This window comes from Colletotrichum scovillei, assembly GCF_011075155.1.
Source record: "Colletotrichum scovillei strain TJNH1 chromosome Unknown Contig00007, whole genome shotgun sequence".
Lineage (NCBI taxonomy): Eukaryota > Fungi > Ascomycota > Sordariomycetes > Glomerellales > Glomerellaceae > Colletotrichum > Colletotrichum scovillei.
This window is the reverse complement of record NW_023336265.1, coordinates 2,675,222-2,695,696: the sequence shown is the minus strand read 5'-3', so window position 1 is coordinate 2,695,696 and position 20,475 is coordinate 2,675,222. Positions and strand designations below refer to the sequence as shown.

General features: G+C 49.9%; 8 protein-coding genes across 8 annotated transcripts; 3 read left to right on the top strand and 5 right to left on the bottom strand.

The window, feature by feature from the left end:
- Window positions 1-48: 48 nt before the first annotated feature.
- On the bottom strand, window positions 49-801 carry HER10_EVM0001692 (uncharacterized protein; the record flags this gene model as incomplete). The annotated part of the gene is made up of 1 exon (XM_035471432.1): window positions 49-801. The coding sequence occupies one exon, from the start codon at window positions 799-801 to the stop codon at window positions 49-51; it is 753 nt and encodes a 250-aa protein (XP_035331227.1).
- Window positions 802-3,059: 2,258 nt separating this feature from the next.
- HER10_EVM0002153 (stress responsive A/B barrel domain-containing protein) lies at window positions 3,060-3,470 on the bottom strand (the record flags this gene model as incomplete). Its single annotated transcript, XM_035471878.1, has 2 exons — window positions 3,060-3,266; window positions 3,366-3,470. The coding sequence occupies 2 exons, from the start codon at window positions 3,468-3,470 to the stop codon at window positions 3,060-3,062; spliced, it is 312 nt and encodes a 103-aa protein (XP_035331258.1).
- Window positions 3,471-3,914: 444 nt separating this feature from the next.
- HER10_EVM0011728 (fumarylacetoacetase) lies at window positions 3,915-7,170 on the top strand (the record flags this gene model as incomplete). Its single annotated transcript, XM_035481151.1, has 3 exons — window positions 3,915-4,173; window positions 6,046-6,729; window positions 6,941-7,170. The coding sequence occupies 3 exons, from the start codon at window positions 3,915-3,917 to the stop codon at window positions 7,168-7,170; spliced, it is 1,173 nt and encodes a 390-aa protein (XP_035331874.1).
- Window positions 7,171-8,028: 858 nt separating this feature from the next.
- On the top strand, window positions 8,029-9,434 carry HER10_EVM0002499 (homogentisate 1,2-dioxygenase; the record flags this gene model as incomplete). The annotated part of the gene is made up of 2 exons (XM_035472206.1): window positions 8,029-8,096; window positions 8,177-9,434. The coding sequence occupies 2 exons, from the start codon at window positions 8,029-8,031 to the stop codon at window positions 9,432-9,434; spliced, it is 1,326 nt and encodes a 441-aa protein (XP_035331279.1).
- Window positions 9,435-9,927: 493 nt separating this feature from the next.
- On the bottom strand, window positions 9,928-11,804 carry HER10_EVM0011567 (amino acid permease; the record flags this gene model as incomplete). Its single annotated transcript, XM_035480995.1, has 5 exons — window positions 9,928-10,732; window positions 10,803-10,971; window positions 11,036-11,311; window positions 11,370-11,446; window positions 11,542-11,804. The coding sequence occupies 5 exons, from the start codon at window positions 11,802-11,804 to the stop codon at window positions 9,928-9,930; spliced, it is 1,590 nt and encodes a 529-aa protein (XP_035331861.1).
- A 1,261-nt stretch (window positions 11,805-13,065) lies between these two features.
- Window positions 13,066-14,769, top strand: HER10_EVM0009617 (cytochrome P450; the record flags this gene model as incomplete). Its single annotated transcript, XM_035479101.1, has 3 exons — window positions 13,066-13,434; window positions 13,511-14,387; window positions 14,447-14,769. The coding sequence occupies 3 exons, from the start codon at window positions 13,066-13,068 to the stop codon at window positions 14,767-14,769; spliced, it is 1,569 nt and encodes a 522-aa protein (XP_035331732.1).
- A 353-nt stretch (window positions 14,770-15,122) lies between these two features.
- On the bottom strand, window positions 15,123-17,776 carry HER10_EVM0003805 (fungal specific transcription factor). Its single transcript, XM_035473469.1, has 5 exons — window positions 17,554-17,776; window positions 17,330-17,500; window positions 16,539-17,262; window positions 16,233-16,484; window positions 15,123-16,180 (listed from the first exon to the last, which is right to left on the bottom strand). Exons 1-5 carry the CDS (start codon window positions 17,697-17,699, stop codon window positions 15,188-15,190), a joined length of 2,286 nt encoding a protein of 761 aa, XP_035331380.1. The 5' UTR covers window positions 17,700-17,776; the 3' UTR covers window positions 15,123-15,187.
- Window positions 17,777-18,842: 1,066 nt separating this feature from the next.
- On the bottom strand, window positions 18,843-19,578 carry HER10_EVM0006324 (uncharacterized protein; the record flags this gene model as incomplete). Its single annotated transcript, XM_035475912.1, has 2 exons — window positions 18,843-18,997; window positions 19,110-19,578. 2 exons carry the CDS (start codon window positions 19,576-19,578, stop codon window positions 18,843-18,845), a joined length of 624 nt encoding a protein of 207 aa, XP_035331523.1.
- Between the last annotated feature and the right edge of the window lie 897 nt (window positions 19,579-20,475).

Here is a 20,475-nt window from a genome sequence, read left to right as displayed (position 1 = left end):
GCACTCGTCTATCAAGGGCAAGGCATCTGCTCGCACTGCTCTGGCATGTCAGACTGGGTATCCTAGCTTTCGAAGAACGGCATAGATTTCTTCAACAGTCGCTGCCGGAGTCTCAGTATCGCCTTGCTGTTCAGTCTCACCAGTCTCGACACCATGCTTCTTCTGCACTTCACGCCGCTGCCAGTACTGAGGTCTCGCCTTGCCGCGTCTCCCGTATACCCCACCCCCAAGCCTCTTGAAGAACATGGGATGGCCCTCGATTGTTGGATCTTCTGAGTATCCGAAGTCGATAGAAGGAATCCAGATTGGACGGGCCAATATGTTTCCCGCCTTATCCCAGCACAAGGGAACGCCCTGCCGTTGCGCCCCCATGCGTGATACGCAAGCATGACGCCAGCGTTGTCTGGCTGGCCATGGCAATGTATCACCGACGAATATCTCCTCGAGAAGCTGCCATATGCGGCGTCGGTTGTGTAGGCCAGCGGGTACATGGGCTAGATCGGTATGATAGCCGGTTCCAGCCATTGTTGGCTCGCCTTGAGGGCCAGCAACGCCGGGTGTGGCTCTGACAGTGTCGGGTACACCTGGGAGAACACCGAAGTCAACGCTCCGGCTGAGCTGCCGCGCCAACAGCTCCCAGTCCCATTCGAAAGACTCACCACCAGGACAGGGCTCAAAGTCTTTTGCGTCGACGCAAGCTGGATCAATATCCCACAGCCAGGGGAGAAGACCGCGGGACCCGGCCTTGAGTTGATCCTTCCATAATCTCTGGGGCAAGAGATGGGAAGACTCGGGAGGCATGCCGCGTCCCATGGCCGCGAAGATGTCATCAAGGATCTCGGTCGGCAGCTTGGAAAGATTGTTGGCAAGTTCGGTACCCTTCTTGGTTCGAGTGGCTTTGGATCGGCAGGCGCTTAAATTTTGGAGCAGACAGCTCGTTAATCCCTTGATATTCAAGGGGCTGCTAGTGAGAGTCTATGGATATCAATGACTAGAGAAGACGAAAGGAGCACAGCATGCACTTACGTAGTATAGATTTGATAGAGTAGAGGAATAAGGGCCAGGCCAATGCAGCCCAGAGAAATCTTCTTCCTCCCAGGTTGGCTCACCAGCCACGGTGGAATGAGGCACATAGTAGTTGTTGCGGCTGAGAGTGTAGTTTGCTTGAGGATGACAATCCCAGCAGCCTCCGCATTTGAAAGTGATGCTCTGCCTCCATCTAAGAGCTGTCCACAAACCACGCAGATCCCGCACATGCGTTAGCGTTGAGGATGCGAATACTCGTTCAGCGATGCCCAAGCATTCGGAGTGGACAGCAGCGTAGATCCGGTCATCAAACGAGTAACCCTCGCTCCCTTGAAAGCTGACATGCTGTCGGCTACCGTCAGGGTCAACTCTGAGGAGCTTGAGCCCTTCACTTGCTTCAGCAACATGAACCTCGATATCTGAAGCTTGGGATCTCGGCCGAATATCACTTGTGGTTGGTAGATCGTCATATCCTGGCAACTGGTGCATGAGATTTTCTGCGTAGTTTGGAAGAAGGTTCCCAAACTCGTCGTCAGAGTCGCAAAGCAGACGGGCTTCTGTGAGCCATCTAAACTTGTCCTCCAAGTCGCCGAAATTTTCCAATTCCGGAGGATTAACGAGCTCGCCAGTTTCGATGTCCTCTAACAATGGCCCTCCATATAAGGTCCTGTGAATGGACAGGCCGCATATTTGACAGATCCATCGATCTTTGTCCATGCCTTCCGAATCCACGGTCGAGAAGCTAGTCGGGGTACGATGATCGATTTGTCGGAACGCCCAGGCTGATGAGTAAGTTCTGTGTAAGAGTGAGGGGGAAAATGGGGGATGCGCCGAACCAAGTATACACAACTCAAGAGGTATTGATCTAGGAGTCGTAAAATCTTTTGGGAGAACTTAGGTCGAATCTTCAATATCCATGGCGAGGCGTTTTGTGCAGATGAACATTGAAGAGAGCAGGCACGAGCGGCCTCAGTTTCCCCAAATCTTGTTCTGATTGTGATTCGTGCGCAAAGTGAGAGGCACGTATCCTGCTGGCCAACATACTGTTGGAAACACGTAGGCGCCTTTCACCTTGCCATGTTTGTCTGGGGGCTACCGTCATTGTTGGAATGGGATAAGTGCCCTACACCAACCATAAGGCCTCTAACATCAGCCAGATCCAGCAATCAAGGCTATGTCTTAAGATCCATGGATTGCAACTAAAAATAACTCTGAAAAGCTGTCAGTGTCTTGCCTGAGAAGGTTTGCAAATGCTCCCTGCAATTACAACGCTGGCGGAAGTTTTTGGTGAGATACCAACTAAGTGGCTCGAACTTGGCCTCCACTCAGGATTGGCTGAGAGAGAGGACGCTCAGCAATGGAGAACTCAGTGGTATCATTTGTTCAAGCGTAAGCGAGAAACTTCCCTTTAGTACAAAGGAACCGTACTTAATGACTTTCTAAGAAAGTCGAACACAAATGACGCAGATTGACTTCCAGAAGAAACCCGAGGATGTCTTTGCTTGCATTGGGCTATTGAAGTGAGGAAGAATAAGGGGTGAGCGAGTCACTGTCGGAGAACCTTAGTTTGATGCAGGTTTCGTTTGAATGAGACGGAACTCTACGTTATTGTTGTATAATGGAGTTATTATACTACTTCATCCAATTATAATCACCTTTTTCGAAGTCCCGGAAGAAATCTCATTCGACGTATACCAAGCTTAGTCGCTATCTTCCGCATCGTCCCTATACGTCATTGTATGGTTTGGGGGTTGATCTTCTCATTATAATCTCAGAAGAATGGTATTGTTGCTCTCAGTTTTAATACACATTGCACTATTCCATGTTCAAGTGACATAATACTATCAGGTATATGGTACATATGACGGGAGGCAGGGAATCATGAAGTACACTGTCGCTTGAGATCACACCTGAATATGACTGCAAGTCATTGGTCTCCTTTGATCTGTTTGGAATTCAGCCATAATGCTAAAAGTTTGGATCACTGAATATTTTCTAGGCTTTAGTTGATGGCAACTGAGTGTATTTGTAACCTAACCCTTGAAAAATACCATGGCAAAGCCCTGGTGAGCCCCCTTAGCAACCCCCTTCAGCTCTTGATGTGCTGCGCAGCCGTTGTCATAGTAATCCATGTCTTCTTTTGATGAAAATGTAGAGATAGCCGCAATCGTGAACCCTTGGGCCCTTTGATCAGCAACAGCTAGGCCGGCCTTCACTGAGATGATGTACGGCTTGCCATCCTACAACTGGTAAGCTCAGAGCTCATGATACGGTATCGAAACAGTGCTAGCCAGATGGAGATTGACTCCGTAAACAACAGCCCAGGTGGTTATACTCACTTTCAAGGCCTTTTGGGGCATCTGCTGGTAGAGCGACAATACTTTATTTTGATTCTCCTCGTCTGGAATCTTGAAAAGAGTGATTCTCGTAATTTGTTCAGACATTTTCGTGAAGCTAATGACTTGGGTCTTCTAGAGTATCAAATATTACGGGGCAATTTGTTGTCGTTGTGTTGTAGTGATTGTCGTGTAATTCGATCAATAGCTGGCGTTAAGACTGAAACTTGGCAGACTCACCTTCCCTAGATCAACTTTCTTGTCGGCTGTTTTTACACTCGGACAAATAACACAGAAGCCGAGAAACTTCCATTGCCGAAGATCCCTGAACCGCCGGCAGCGGCAGATTCGTGCTTGAATGAGGGGGTTGTTTGCGTTCCGAGCCGTCGGAACCAAATTTCGGATTCTCGGAACCCACCATTAAGATGGCAGTCATGGTGATCATGGAAAGGTAAATAGAAGTATGTTAATACACGAAATCAAACAAACTCGAATTACTAAGGTATTGATTCAACAGAATTGCTGAGGACTTTCCACGTCTAATTACGCAAGATGAAGTCCTGGCTCCCCATCCCACCCCGGTCGCACTTTTCGCTGCTGAACATTCCTTTCGGGGTGATTTCGAGCAAAGATAAGCAATTACACAGACCCGCTATCGCCATCGGAGAACACATCCTCGACCTTGATGCTTTTGCTACAGGCGGAGGTTTCAGTAAAGCAGCAAATGTGTCCGCCGAACATGCAAAAGCGTTCTCACAGCCCACCTTGAACGCCTTTGCTGAGCTTGGCCGACCGGTGCATCGCGCCGTCCGTTCATACCTTCAGGACATAAGTCAAACCCCCCACTTCCCGGCACCCCCCTGTTTCTGGCACCCACAAAAACGCGAAAATCCACCACAACGCAATGCCCACCCCCAACCTCCTTTTATCACAACATTTTCAATTCGAGTCCAAATGGGCTCATTTTTTGCACATACCTTCTTCTATATCTAATGCCTCAATATACCGAAGATCAGCTTCGTCAGGCTCTCGAGACATCTCAAACGGCAAGAGTCAAAGAGCCTCATTGGGTATGGGATACCACGATCAACCCTCCAACTACGTCTCCAAGGTGGTCAGACTAGGAAAGTGGCTTTTGCTGACTGGCAGAGGCTGTCTCCTGACCAGGAGAGTAGCTGGCACAATGGGTTCGCATTCAGGCTTCGCTGGGCCTCGCACCAACGCACCAACAGGTGAAGGAATTCGCAGAGCGAGTTCTGGCTGCTGCTGGGGATACCAAACCATTAGGAAAAGGCTGGATCTATGCCTTCTCGTGAGAAGGAACCCTATCATTAAGGTTCAGAGAAGTCGTTCCATCGATTCTAGACGCGTTAATGGGGCATCTACTGAGGTCATTAGGAACTGGTTTAAGTTCCTTGCTATCCCTGAGATCAAGGACATCAAACCAGCCAACAGATATAATATGGATGAGACTGGCATCCTCGAGGTCAGGAGCTAATGGGTTAGTGCTGGGCATGGCTGAGACGACGTCTGTTCGCAAGAAACAACCTGGGTCGAGGGCATGGGTCTCTATCATTGAGTGTATCTCAGCCTTGGGTAGGGCACTTCGTCCTCTTATCATTTTCAAGGAAGACGGTCCAACAACAGTGGTTTCCATTACATCTGGTTCCATACGATGGGTGGGAGTTTACAGCAACAGATAATGGCTGGACTACAGACTTAACTGCCATTGAATGGTTAGAGAAGGTGTTTATCCACAGACTATGCCCGAGGCTGAGGCGAGGCTCGACTGTTGATTGTGGATGGGCATGGGAGTCATACGACGACAGACTTCATGTGGAATTGCTATATTAACAATATCCATTTACTGTTCTTACCACCACTCCTCTCATGTCCTCCAGCCACTTGACCAGTCTGTCTTCAGCCCTGTTAAGTCAGCCTATCGGAAGGAGCTCGGTTACTTGTCTCAATGGAACGACTCTACCATTATAGGTAAAGGAACTTCCTGGACTGTTACCAGAAGGCTCGACTTGCTGGTCTATCAGTCTCGAACATCAGAAGTGGTTGGAAGTGGACTGGTCTACACCCTGTAGCGATGGTTAAGCCCCTGATGAACCCTATGGTATTACCTGAGCCTTCTGCTAAGCCCACCACACCCAAACCAACCAGTCGGGGCAAAAAGCGATGCCATAATGGTCAACAAACTACCCCTGTTGAGCCATGGGATTCTGCTTCCTCTGCAGTGGTCTGGTCGACACCCAGGAAGCTGGCAGAGCTCAGCGGTCAACTGCACTTATACACCCAACTCGACAATGATACCAGCACTCAACGGCTGCTGTTCAGGAAGGTGAAAAAGGCTTCAGAGCAGGCCTGGCAACTGGCAGCTGCCCAGCAGCAGCTGGCTCACCTGAGGCTCAAGTTACCAACGCTGCAGTTAGGAAGAGGAAGACTGTTCAGATCGATCCCAACACGAAGTTTGCGAACATCAGGGATATCCATCGGGCTCAAATCGAAGCGGGTGAAAAGGAGGTTATTACGGCTGAATCCAGCGACTCTGAATGCCCTAGTGAGGCTGGCAGTTGTATTGTAGTGGGTGTGGTTGAGGATCAATAGTTAATAGTAATGAGGAGGTTGGGTTGTGATCCCATCGTTTTTGTGGGTGCCAGAAACAGGGGGGTGCCAGGAAGTGGGGGGTTTGACTTATTTCTCAACGACACACCCCATCCAGACGTGTTAAAGGACAATGAGACCCTCAAAAAGGCGGCTTTGAGGCCCATTTCGGAGGTGTCTATGCACCTCCCGTTCGCCATTGGAGACTACACAGACTTTTTTGCTGGCAGAAACCATGCTCACAACGTCGGTGTTCTGTTCCGTGGACCGGCCAACGCCCTTCAGCCGAATTACAGCCATTTGCCCGTTGCCTACCACGGTCGTGCAAGCTCAGTCGTTGTCTCTGGAACTCCTCTTAGACGACCTTGGGGACAGGCGCTGCCGGCCCCTGGCGCAACCGAGCCCGTTTTCCGGCCATGTGCGCGCCTCGACATTGAACTTGAGATGGGCATGTTTATAAGCAAGCCGAACGACCTTGGTAGCCCGGTGTCTGTCAAAGATGCCGAAGAGCACATCTTCGGCTACGTCTTGATGAACGACTGGAGTGCAAGAGATATCCAGCAATGGGAATATGTACCCCTTGGCCCGTTCAACGCGAAGAACTTCGGAACCACGATCAGCGCCTGGGTCGTGCTTGCGGACGCACTCGAGCCATTCAGAACAAAAGGGCTAGAGAACGAGACCCAATTACAGAAGTATCTCCAAGAAGATCGGTCTGACAACGTTCTTGACATCAAGTTAGAAGTAACTCTTGCTCGTAAGTTGAAACCTCCCGACTACCCTACGCACAGGGCAAATGTGCTGTGATGGAAGAGAACCAGGCTAATCAAAGCACCCTTTTCTTCACGATGCAGCTTCAGAAGGCGAGGAAACAACCGTTACTCGCACATCTGCCAAGAATCTTCTCTGGTCCTGGCCGCAGATGGTGGCTCATCACTCAATCTCTGGCTGTAATCTTCGTGCTGGAGACCTTCTCGGATCTGGCACCATTTCAGGGGACCAAGCAGGGACGCAGGGAAGCTTGCTGGAGCAGTCTCAAGGAGGCAAAGTCCCAATCAAACTGAATGGCGGGCAAGAGCGGAAGTTCATCCAAGACGGCGACACGGTAGTTATTCGCGGCTGGGCTGGCGAACAGGATGGCCAATTAGTTGGGTTTGGAGAGTGTGTTGGCCAAATACTGCCTCCAATTGCAATGTAAAGCAATGATAGGCCTATGAAAAATCGGCGATTTTAGAGTTACATAGTCAATACATCATGCCATCAGAGTCACATAATATCACAGCTGGGAAGTGTTGATCTTGAAGGTGCTATATTTTGCTCATTTTTATCGAACAGTGATGACCAGGCACAACCAACTGGTATTTTGCACATTCTATTAATGGATGTATTTTCTTCAAGGCTGATCATCAAGGGAAACTGAACATCGAAAATTATGGCTGCATGACGAGTCCATTCCGACAAGGTGGCCAACAAGCTATTGCATTTTTCCCCAACTGCAGACATTTGGCGAGCTTGGGGCTTCCTCCGCGTTGTGCAACAGCTGAGTAACTTAGATAATAGAAGCTCAAGGTCTAGCTGAGATCTGATGTAATCTTATCTCCCCTCCTCTAGATGTCCACGCCCTTGACGTTGCCGTGTTCATGAGCCGCAACTTCCTCGGAACCGTTTGTGTTCCGCAGTTCCGAGAGGATGCACGAATTGACTTCAAACACTGCATCTTGCAGTGAAAGTAATTTTCCGTGACAGTTAGTTCCGTAGCATTGATTCAGTCATGTCTCATTTGCCTTTCCCTTCGGATCACTGCAACGCGGGGTTGGTCGCTTCGACTGCAGCGGTGCTGTCCCAGTGTGCGCATCCCAATCACACGTGCCACCCCAAACATGCAGATAACCAAGGCTTCTTATACTACATAAGATTTGCATTCGAGGAACATGATAAGCACTGTTTCATACCAAACAATTGAGGCTTGCTTTCAAGATACACCCATTGCCTACCTTATCAATCTTCACGACTGTAACTGTGTTTCGGAACTACGTTCCTCATCCAGCATACAACCATGCCTGTGACCAATTTCTCCACTGAGGAGAAGTACGAGTATCTCAATGGATTTGGGTCTCTTCATGAGTAAGTTCATGTTTCTTGAATGAGTACTAGTTCCGAACCCCATTAATCCGTCAACCTGGTATTGACCAACAATTATCTAGATCAGAAGCGATCAAAGGGGCTCTTCCTATCGGTGCCAATTCTCCACAAAAAGCGCCATACGGCTTGTATGCCGAGAAGCTATCCGGCACTGCGTTCACAGCGCCTCGTCATGAAAATCTTCAGACTTGGCTTTATCGTATCATTCCAGCGGCCGCACACTCTACATTCGAGCCGTTGAAGCAGAACAGACCTGACTCCGGAGGCAAACTTCACCAAATCCCGAATCAGTTGCGCTGGGATCCGTTTGACATCAACAATGAGACAGATTGGATCAGCGGCCTCAGACCAGTCGGTGGCGCCGGAGATCCCAGCATGAAGACGGGTCTCGGGATCTTCATTTTTGCTGCTGGACGAAGCATGGATTCCAACGTGGCCATGTACTCTTCTGACGGAGATATGTTGATTGTTCTCCAGCATGGTGTGCTCGACATCAAGACCGAGCTGGGCAACCTGCTAGTTCGTCCCAACGAAATTGCCGTCATTCCACGCGGTATCAGATACCAGGTCAACATACCCAACGGACCAGTCCGAGGCTACATCCTTGAGCTTCACCAAGGTCATTTTGTACTCCCAGAATTAGGTCCTATCGGTTCCAACTGTTTGGCCAATGCACGGGACTTCCAAGTTCCGACGGCAGCCTTTGATGAGGACGCAAGTCAATGGTCAATTGTCAACAAGTTCAACGGAGACTTCTTTATCGCAACACAGAACCACACACCATTCGATGTTGTGGCCTGGCATGGACAATATTACCCATACAAGTACGACCTTGGGCGCTTCTCCGTCATAGGCAGCATCTCATTTGACCACCCGGATCCATCCATCTATACGGTTCTCACTGGCCCGTCTGACCACCCAGGTACGGCCGTGGCCGACTTTGTCATCTTCCCGCCTCGTTGGCTTGTGCAGGAAGACACCTTCCGCCCTCCATGGTACCACCGGAACACCATGTCTGAGTTCATGGGTCTCATTTGCGGCGACTACGACGCAAAGACTGGTGGCGGCTTCCAACCTGCTGGAGCAAGTCTGCATAACGTCATGTCTGCCCATGGCCCTGATGCTAGCACGTTTGAGCGGGCGTCAAATGCCGAGTTGAAGCCGCAGAAGATTGGCGAGGGAAGTATGGCTTTCATGTTTGAGAGCTCTCTGATGATTGGAGTGACGGATTGGGGCTTGGAAACATGTCAGAAGGTTCAGAAAGGATACAGCGAAGATAGTTGGACGGGACTGGTCTCCCACTTCAAAAGGCCAGAGTAATGTGTAGTATCATAAGCGAGTTGGAATTCGTATCATTAGGGCAGCTATATATGAAACAGATTGTATCAAGAGGTTTAGGAGACAGCACCTTGCACCGATACATTGTGTAAGGCAAGTGTTTTCAAAAGATATCGTTACCTGTTTGTGCGCTTACTAGTTCGCAGGAGCCCTAAGTCTCCTTCCCTCCGGAGAGACAGATTGAAAGTTGTTCAACACTAACATGATGTGATGTATCACTTACGCTTCATACAATATTAGCTGAAAGCGCATGGATTTTACCATACTTGCAACCAGTTAAGGCAGTATATATGGCTAGAATCCAATCTTAATTGAACATACGTATACGTGGCCAAGGCCGTACAGCACTACGGAGGTCTCCAAGCCAAACTTCCCGACGATGCTTTGATAGTAACGCAGAAGGTTGGAACAAATTGACAGTATGAAGAACAGAAATTCATTATGAAATGACAACTCCCTGGACCGACCTGAACGCTCAATTATCCCGAACTCCTTCCACAATATCCGAAACTACAACTGGAACCTCAAACTTCGCCCGGCCTCGGATGAAATAATAAACAAGGCCGAAGACTAACCAGCCTGCCATGACAACAGTAGAATAATTCATATTTTGGGCAGTGACCGGCTGAGATGAAGGGAAGGTGCTGAAAATGATGACAACAGTCATCCAGACAAGACTGATCGCATTCAAGACCGGGCCCACAACCGGGCCCAACCTGAAAGGCCCGTACTCCTTGCGAGTGAGCTTGCTCCTGCCGACGAATAACATATAAGCAATAGGAATACTGTAGGAAAGATAGATGCCGATAATCGCCATAGATAAGACTGCATTGAAAGCAGTAGTGTTGGCCAAGTAGAGAAAGCCGAGAAGAATCTGGGCCACAGTAACAAAGACTATTGAAGTTACTGGGACCTGAAGTTTCTTGTTGACGTAACTGAAATGCGAGTCGAATGGAACAGCTCTGTCTCTAGCGAAGGCCCAGAGCGTGCGGGAAGCGGAGGTAATGCCGCCTACTGTTGCAGCAATTGCGATCAAGATCACTAAGAGCGAGAGCACTGTGGCCCCTGCCCGAGATCTGGTAACATCGAGATAAATCTGCATGAAGGGGAAGCCAGTTGGTGTAGTCAAGAGGGACTCCAGTGACCCTGTCGAGAACAGGAGGACTGTGCAGTAAATGAAGCCCATCAGGCCATTTACAGTTACGCTTCCGACCATAGCGATGGGGACATTACGTGGGGCGTTGGGGATCTCCTCTGCCATGTGACAAGCAGCGTCGTACCTTTTATAAACCAAGTTAGCAACCTATTATGGGACCATAGATGGAATGATAGCCCATAGCGGAAACTTACCCAAGGAAAGGATACACCGCGCTAATCAAGCCCACGAGCCACGACACACCATCATTCTCCCAGCCACTACTGTTGACAACTTCGGTGAAGACAAAAGACGCGGTGTTTTTGGGAGCCATGACGCCAAGGACCACCAGTATGACTACGAAACCCACAACGTGGAGAATGCCTTGGCATTGTCAGCGAGATTTCGCGTAAATAGACTTTAGATTTATTCCTCTTGTCTTCCTTACCTGAGATCATGTTTGCGTGGGGTAGCATCTTTGATCCCCAGATGTTGAGCGCCGCTGAGTATAGGAGCACAGCCCAGTAGAACAGCATGCCCTGCCATCGCGCCGGTATGTAAGAGTCGTCGTTGATGACAATCAACGACTGGGTCTGCAGGCCAGCTGCAAACGCTGCTGATGCACAGAAGACAATGAGGCCGCCCACGGAGATCCAACCGGTCGTGAAGGCTGCGAGTGATCGGCTACGAGGGGGACACAAGGCGGCGACCCAATGATACTGACCTAGAATGGAGTAATCAGCTTTGAGAAGGTAGAAGCCAGAGTCTTCAGGGAAGCATACCTCCTGCAGTAGGATAGATGGACGCAATCTCGCCAAGAGATGATGCTATGCACACAGAGCACAGAAAGGAAAGAACACTGAGCAGATTGTCAACCCATGTTCGATGACTTGGAAACTCTCCAGTGCTCCACTGCGTGACAGAGACAGACTCGAGTGGTTGACATCAACTCACAAATTGTAGAATAGGCATGGCGCACCGCCATTCACGAGTGCTTGGGCAATGACAGTGGAAAGTGCTTCCCATGTTGCCATAAGACATAGGCATAATGCCCCCAAGGTTGTCAGAGAGAATTGCCGCTTCAGCTCCTGCTGATGGCCGAGTTGCGCGAGCCGTTCTTCATCGGAAAGGACTAGATAGCCGGGGATGCTATCAACTGCCTTGAGTTGGTCGTCGGTCTTTGTTTCGTTCTGATCCATGATGGAGTTTCGAGCCATTCTGTCTGAGTCGCTTCTTGTTGTTGGGTGTTTCCTACTCAACTTTGTTTGCTTTCTTTCTTATTTCTTTTCGAGTCCGGAACACGGAATTGGGGCACCGGGCACGGCGGATGCAGAATTTCGAAGAGTAAGGGGATGTGACAAACTGATAGTCACGCGGGTATGTCGGGGATTGGGATTACCCAGCGCGAACTATCAGCGCCAGTCTGGCTTTGATGATGCGGCAGCAGTGGCACAATGCCTAGCAGAATAATTATTGCTAATGCTTTGATCTTAACAGGCTCTTGGTGTTTCTAGTTGGATGGGAATCGCGTTCAGGGCTGAGGAATTGGTGACAATGCCCGGTGGCGGCGCTTGACCGTTCTCGTCGAGAAGCGAGATATTGGAGCATGGGCGATTTCCGCATTCCGAGAGAGGGCAGTTGGGGGTTTGGGGGTCACCAAATGCAACACGCCTCACAGACTCAGTAAACAACAATAAGCAGCCCCCTCCGTGATCGACGAGAGGCAAGGTCCTGATGTTGCAGAAGTGTTGGACACCTATGAGGAGTAAGGTAGGTACTTGGTCACCTGATTGGTCATTTGTGATGATGCCGGCCATCCTTGTAAAGAGAATCACCATATCTGCTGAACGTGTCTTTGTTCACTGTCTGACTCATGGCGAAAGATAAGGAACCGCTACGATATCTTTACTCTTACCTTTGACACGTCTGTCTGCCGTATCTAGTTGTAGATGAGAAAATAGGGGAATAAGTCCAAGCCACGTTTGGCATCCGACTTTCAAGCAAGGCAATGCCTGCTCATGCCATGTTATCGGGCCTGGAGAGGTCCAAAAGTCCAAGGAAAGGCTCGGGAACGACACTGCTTGCTACTCGGAACCCCATAGCTTCCGCTCGGAACGCACCCCGCATTCTCTGCAAGCCATCCCGACGTTCCGTGCGGGGGGTCATACTCTTGGCTGCATCTGCAAAGCGACCTGGGGGTGGGGAACGCGGGGAATTAGTGTACTTTGTAATAAACCAGTTCCGAGAGGTCTGTTTCCAGATGGCGGTCTGCCAGGAAGGACAGTACCGACGGGACCCGGCAGGAAAGCTTCTGAGACTCAGAGAGCGGCTCTGAAGCCGGGTAAGCACGGCGAGCTGGGTCTGTCCGTATATCATGGAGGTGGTGGTTAGCTAGCGAGTTCGAGTAATGAATCAGATTTGCAACACAATTCATCGTCTACAACACGTTGAAGCACAGAAACATCTCAATTCGACGCCATGGCCATCTCAACTGCCATCTTTGCTTTGAAGCAAAGAATATTCGACCACGCTCTGCAGTCGACTGCCATCTCAATTCTCCTCCTACCCCTCATCTACGTCATTGCAAATGAATTCATTCGCTCCAAGGCCAGGATAGCAAAACTAGACGGTCCTGGAGGGCTGCCACTTATCGGCAACCTGTGGGATATCCGGGTCAACGCGGCTGAGCAGTACCGTAAATGGGCCAAGAAGTTTGGCTCTGTCTACCAGATCCAACTAGGCAATGTTCCTGTTGTTGTCGTGAACTCTGCTTCTGCGGCCAGGGCTCTCTTCGGACAGAATGCTCAGGCACTCAGTTCTCGCCCAGAGTTTTACACTTTCCACAAGGTATGTAAGCAGACGACGACATAGCATGGTGTTTTAGACCAATATCTTGGCAATGAGGCTGATTGAAGGACTTCAGGTTCTCTCAGATACGGCTGGAACGACCATCGGTACATCTCCCTACAGCGACTCTCTTAAGCGTCGCCGCAAAGGCGCTGCTTCAGCCTTGAACCGACCCTCAGTAGCCACCTATGTGCCGCATCTCGATGTCGAATCGCGAGACTTCATTAAGGAGCTTTACGAGTATGGAAAGGCTGGACAGGCTCCCGTTGATCCCATGCCAATGATTCAGCGCCTGTCATTGTCCCTTGCCTTGACTCTTAACTGGGGTACTCGCATGAGCAGTCAGAAGGATAACCTATTCAAGGAGATCACTCACGTCGAGGAGGAAATCAGCCGCTTCCGTTCAACTACTGGTAACCTCCAAGACTACATCCCTCTCCTGCGCATCAACCCTATCAACATGCACTCAGCCAAAGCACGGGAGATGCGCAGCAGACGTGACGTCTACTTGACCGCTCTGAACAGGGGACTGGATGAGCGCATGGCGAACGGCACTCACAAGCCCTGTATCCAGGCCAACGTCATCATGGACAAGGACGCGAAGCTGAACCAGGCAGAGCTGACCTCCATCAGCTTGACAATGCTGTCAGGAGGACTCGACACCATCACGACCCAGGTGGCTTGGTTCATCGCCATGCTTTCTCAGCGCCCAGACATCCAAGACAAGGCCGCGGCCGCAATTAGAGAATTCTACAGCGAGAAGCAACCTCTCTGTGACGCCGAGGACGACCAACAGTGCAAGTACATCGTGGCCTTGGTGCGAGAATCCTTGAGATACTACACTGTCCTTCGCCTTGCTCTTCCCCGAGCTTCGGTTCGTGATGTTCCTTACGGACAGACCGTCATCCCCAAAGGATCGGTCATCTTCCTCAACGCGTGGGCTTGCAATATGGGTAAGACAAATCCTTCACCTCGAGCCTCAATTTCCAAGTACTTCACTGACACCCCATAGACTCTGAAGTGTGGACCGACCCCGAGGTCTTCCGCCCCGAGCGGTGGTTTGAGCAACCTGACGCGCCGTTGTTTACATACGGCGTCGGCTACCGCATGTGCGCTGGCTCCTTGTTGGCCAACCGCGAGCTCTACCTTGTCTACATGAGACTTCTCAACAGCTTCAAGATTGAGAAGCACGACGATGTGGACCACCATCCCGTTTCTGGCAACGCCGATCCTACTTCCCTTGTAGCGATGCCTAGGCCGTACAAGGCGAGATTTGTGCCTCGCAATACTAGCACATTGAGTGATGTGCTGAAGGCTACCGAAGAGAAGGTGTAATGGGGGTGCTTGTGGAGAGTTGATGGGCGATGGTGTAGATGAAAGTATTCGATGTGAATGGGAGGGGAGGAGGTTGGAGGAGGTTGGAGGAGGTTGGAAGAGGTGAGCTTGACAGGAAGTTTCCAATTAGATAGGGGATGAATACCAAATGCAATTTAGTTCAAGATCAAGATATATTTTTACATTCTCAGCATCCTAATTGTGAGCGAAGGATGACTTGATTCAGGTAGGGACGCTTTACCATACAGATGAAGACCCCGAAATTCCAAGGCTCAATGCTTTCGTTCCCTGCTGCCCTGCTCACTGATAATGCAATTCTGCGACCCATTCCTGCCAGAGGCTGCGACAAATAGCCGTAGTTTTACATTCACAAAGACTTGTGCTGAAGAAAGCCCTTGGTCAATTCCATAATAGCAGCCTAAATCAAACCCCAAAAGTGACGCGAAATCTCCTCCTCTCCAGACAATGGTGGCTGCTGCTCGCTGCCACCCACGCAGTCCTGCATCCCATTTGCCCATATATCCTCAGTCTGCCCAAAAGCGTCGAAGAGGAACATCAAGTCGTTGCTGAGAGCAAATGCATCCGGAGCTCCAGCACCGAACTCTGCGCTCATACCCATGGGTTGTACCGATGGCATTGGGGCAAACTCCGAGTCCAAACCCACAGCCGACGTGGGATTCTCCTCCTCAATCACGGTGTCCATGGGGTGAGAAGAACTGGAGATGATGTTCAAAGATTGTTGCGCGCCTGCATCAGCACGTCGGCCACCAGCGATTTCATCACCGCGGAGCCCGATGCGATGAGCTAGGGGCAAGAGACCCCGTATGCTCTTCCAAAGTCTGCGACTGGCTGTTCCCTGGCGAGAGAAGCACTTGACGAGCTCCACCGCGGCGAGGAAGCTGTCTCTGCATGGCTCGGCAAATATTCTGGTGCCATGACAGACGGCCAGAAAGATGACCGCCAGAGAACTCAACAGGAAATAGTTGAACGCGCTCTGCTGCCGTTCGTAAATATCGCTCGTTTCGCTCAGATGAACCAAGACGGATATACTATCGATAGCAATATCCACGACAAGACGTGCCTTCTCGACATCAGCTTCGATGCTTGCAGAGCTGATGACATGATGTCGATGTATTAGAGTTCTTATGTGATTGCCCCGCAAGTACAGGAGGGCTCGCAGCCGGCGGATGGATCGGGGCTGAGCTGTCGGTATACTCCCATGTTGCGGATGACGTAATTGAAGATCAGGAGGTATTGAGTTGAGCCAAGTTTGCGCTGTAAAGTCAAGGAATGCCACCGTGTCTTTTGGAATAGACTGAGATGGTGCGCTGAATGGGGGTAGAGCGTCCCATGCCTTGGAGCATAAACGTCCGTAACCTATCAAACAACGAAGGTATTGGAAATCTTCAGACTAGAATTCAGGTTAGCAAAGTAGCTTCTTACGAAATGGTAGGGATACTCACTGGCTCAGGCAAGTTTGGATCGATATCCCGGTCAAACAGGGCAAACGATAGACTGGTTCCGAAACTCCAGCGACGGTCCAATACATAGACGCACCAGAACACCCGTACTGCTAGACTCCGCGTCTTGGGGTCTGGGAAATTGTCTGTGAGACTCAGATTCTGATGTAAGCCCATCTCCAGAGATGCTCGCGCTGCGATGCCAATGTTTCTCCATGCGAGTAACTCCTCGTCTGAGAAGAAGTAGTATATACTCTTTCATCGTGTCAGCCGCTTCCACTACCAGAACCACGGGTCTGTCGGACTTACAATCATAGCCATTATTTGAATGACTTTGAGATCAGCTTCCGCATCGAGCGTAAGCTGGTAGATCAGATGTTTGACAGGTTCAACCAGCTTGCTGCTTGATAGGTTCTTGCCATGCGCCTCGACCACCATGCTTATAGCTATAGCTACTTTTGCGAGTATAGCATCTTTGATGTCAACACTTCCGCCTGTCATGGCGCCAGGTACCATGCAATCTGTATTTGCTTCCACGTACGCACGAATATCTGCTGCTTTCGAGATCATCTCACGGGTGTCGATAAAGGGGTAGACGATCTCAACCTCTTCCTCAAAAACTTCAAGAAGTCTTACGAATTCTCCAAGTGGCATAGTGAGAAGGATATCTGTTCCAGGTGCCCACTGCGGGGGTTCAGATTGTTCGGGGGTCGGGTATCGGGTTGGTGCAAGAGACTCGCTGACCGCTGCCGTGACCGGATCCTGGGCTGAGATCCCCATCCTCGTTAATGACGTTTCGGCAACCTTGAGACTAAACGCTGATCTGGTAGGTCCCACAAATTGCGGTTGCTTCGGTTCTTGTTCTCCCTGGACAGAAGAATTGTCGTGAAGAGATAGTTGTTGCTGGGATCCTGGAGAAGCTGACATTCCCTGACGGCTCTTGTCCGAGGCCAGCTTTCCTACGGTATTGGCGAGGGTAGCCACCTGCTCTCTGAGCATGGAGAGCTCGCTCCGGAGATCAGTACTTGGCTGGCTGTTGGTGCGAATTAGCATCTAAAACAAGGCATTTTAAGCATGCTTGAACAAGAGGGCGTACTGACCTATTTTGCCTCGACTTTCTCCTACTTCTGACCCTTTCCCTGACACCAGTCGCGCCATCTTGCGAAGGAGCTGGGCCGAAGGTGCATGGAACGCCGCCTGACATGCATCTCTGGCATTCTTCCTCATTTTCTAATCTGATGCACTTGAGTTTCCGCTTCTTACACTCGGTGCTATTGCATGGTGAGCCTCCACTAATGAGATCTTGAGACTAGGTTTCACTCACCAAGCAGCAGCTGCATATTTGGCACGCTTAGACCTCGTGGGATGCGTCGAGCCAGCAACGGACCTCCTGCGCCCCCCCGATGTTGTCGTTGGAGACTGCGCTTCTTCGTTACCTGACAGCTCAAAGTCCTCGTCTTCTACTGTCATCTTGAGGAGTTTGTGATGTGCGAGATGAGTCGCAGAAACGACAGAATATCTGGTCAGGAGGCTGGCCACCGTTAGAGTTCAAAGGAGTTGCGCTGCACCGCGACTCGACAGGCTGGGGGAAGAGTGGGGGTTAAGTACGAAGTGTGCTACCCCCGAATACCGACTGGGATCCGGGCTCCGGCACATTTCCCCGCATGTGCTACCCGCACCCGCCTTGCTTCGTGGGGTTTGGTGAGCCACCAAGATTGCAGCAATTACTCAGTGACATTCTGCGTCTTTGTTGAGCGCAACTCCAGAGACTTTGGGGCTTCGCAATGAGATATTGCGATTCAATTAGCACAATTCGCATTACCCGTATGGATGAGATAGACTATTTGGATTTGGATTGGAAGGGGTCACAGCTACCTAATACCATTTCTGCACCCCACCCTATGTCGATACGACCTCAATTACTAATGAAGTTGCCCACGGAACTGTTCCGAAGCCGTAAGCTGCAGACTAACATACGGTTTCGTTTCTTCACAATGCAGCACTTTTTGCAGCTTCAAGACCACAAAATGTGATTTCAAGATTATTCAACCACCGGTACACGACTACGATTAGATACATCTTACCTGCCCAAATTCTTACGAGAATTAAAAACAAAACTCCATGAATTTTCTACCTCGTCGTCAGATCAAATTTAGATGTAAAGAGCTGATTCCACTATCACTATTCCAGCGATCATGGTTTTAACCTCCATGGCCACCTCTACAATGGAACAAGTCATTTGCAGCATTGCACATACACATTCACGCTAAAGATCGGCATTAATGAGCAGACGGTCAAAGAATAGGCTTGCTTCCGAACTTCGTAACGTTAGGTTGCATCATCTCAGGTAGAATAAGTCGTGATAGAACACGGAAGTATCGGACGCCCCGAACTGAGTGAAGAAAAGAAGCTATGCAATTGAGGAGACAGCCTCAACATAGCTGCCAGGGATTGAATCAACTTGAGAATTATAGAATAAGAGACACCACATCTACAGTGCAGAGCCTGGAAATAGCCCAATATCGCCCAATGACTACGGCACTCGTCCGAAATATTCCCAATTGAGCACAAACCGTGCTGAGTCTTCAGGTGATGAGAAAATCTACGTCTGACTCAAGGGTCTGGTCCCCTCGTGATGCTGTACTTCTCGTCGTAGATCTTGCGTTGTTCAAGTTCAGCCACCGTGAGTAGATTATCGCCTTTCCCACCGTTAAACGTGTAGAGAAGACAGCCGACTTGGGTTGCACCGCCAACGCCACCGTTGTTGCCTGAATATTGCAGGATCAGCTCAGTGCCAGATATTTTATCGATTGATTTCGACTTTGATCGATTGCTTAAGAAGGTTGAAATCCAATGATGACGTGGCCTCAGTTGACTTACACTTCTTGAAATTGTCATTCATGATGGATGCACAGGACGGCTTTCCGTCCTTGCTTAGCAAAGGATCATCGACCCTTTGCGCACCGAACGCGGTCCTGCAGCCAGCCACCCACTGAACGTAAAAGTCGTAGTTGATTTTCCAGCTATCCTTCCACCTGTAGCGTGACCTGAAAACAATCGGGTAATGGTTTTCCGCTGGGTCATGGTACGTCGTGAAGATGCGCTTGCCCTGGTCGCTGGCGCAGAAATCCAATGAAGCTTCCCATTGCATGCTGGGGTTGATATCGGCGTGGCCAGGGAAGTCGGCTTCGTTGTGACATTGGACTTCGTGGGCTGCCCAGGGCTTCTTCTCTCTGCCTTGCTCATCAAGAGATCTCGGATCAATGGTCGTATCAATTGGGACTGCGTGGGCTATGGCTAGGCCTACGGCCATGGCGCAGATGATCAGGGGGAGAGTAGAGCCGTACATTGTGTTATTACGTGCAAAAGGGTGTACCGATACGAGGGATTACCATATGGAAGAGAGCGTGTTCTCGATGAAGCATGAAACTAAGACTGATTCCAATGGGTCGTCAGTCTTGTTTATGAGTCTTTCCTCTACCCATCCGGATGACTGGCTCAGTGGTAGCACGAAAACATCATACAAAGGAAAATGGGACCAGAGTCACCAGACCACTCTGCTATCAGTGTCATTCAGAAACCGTTTGCAAGGACGCCGCGGCGAGGTCGGTGCTTACGATCATTCAATGACACATAGAGACAAAGAGCTCAATTGGTCGCATCAACCGGTTTTGGCACTTCAAATTCAAAAGTTTCCATTTTCTTCGCTCCCTCGAATCTCGGTCGCCGTACTGAATCTCGTATCGAGCAAGCAATCATGGAATGATAACGCTTGGGAGTCGAGACATCTATGAGTGTGACCTCAAGCACAAGTTCAAGAAGTAATAACAAGCATTCAACCTTCGAATACGAGATCGTATTGTGTTTGTAGTGATTTGATAGCTCCATCAGAACTAAGGATTTTTTCTCAACTTCCTGGCACCAGACGGCACAGGTATGCAAGCAACCATTTCTGCACCTCCCAGTACTTAGTGCAAATTCAGCTCCGGAGTTGTCTCTTGCGATGACGTTGGTCTTTATTGCATTTCATTTACGGTAGGTACACAGGGAGTCGTTGGTTGCCTTGAAGGGACGTGTGCGCATCACAATACCAACATCTACTGGATCGCAAGGCTCTACGTTGCAAGTACCAACGAATGGCTTCAAAAACAGTAAATCCGGCAACAATCAACAACCAACATTGGTTTTCTCACAATTCCTCCATTCCACCTGTTTGGATCAAAGCCTGGGCCATGCACCTCGAGCA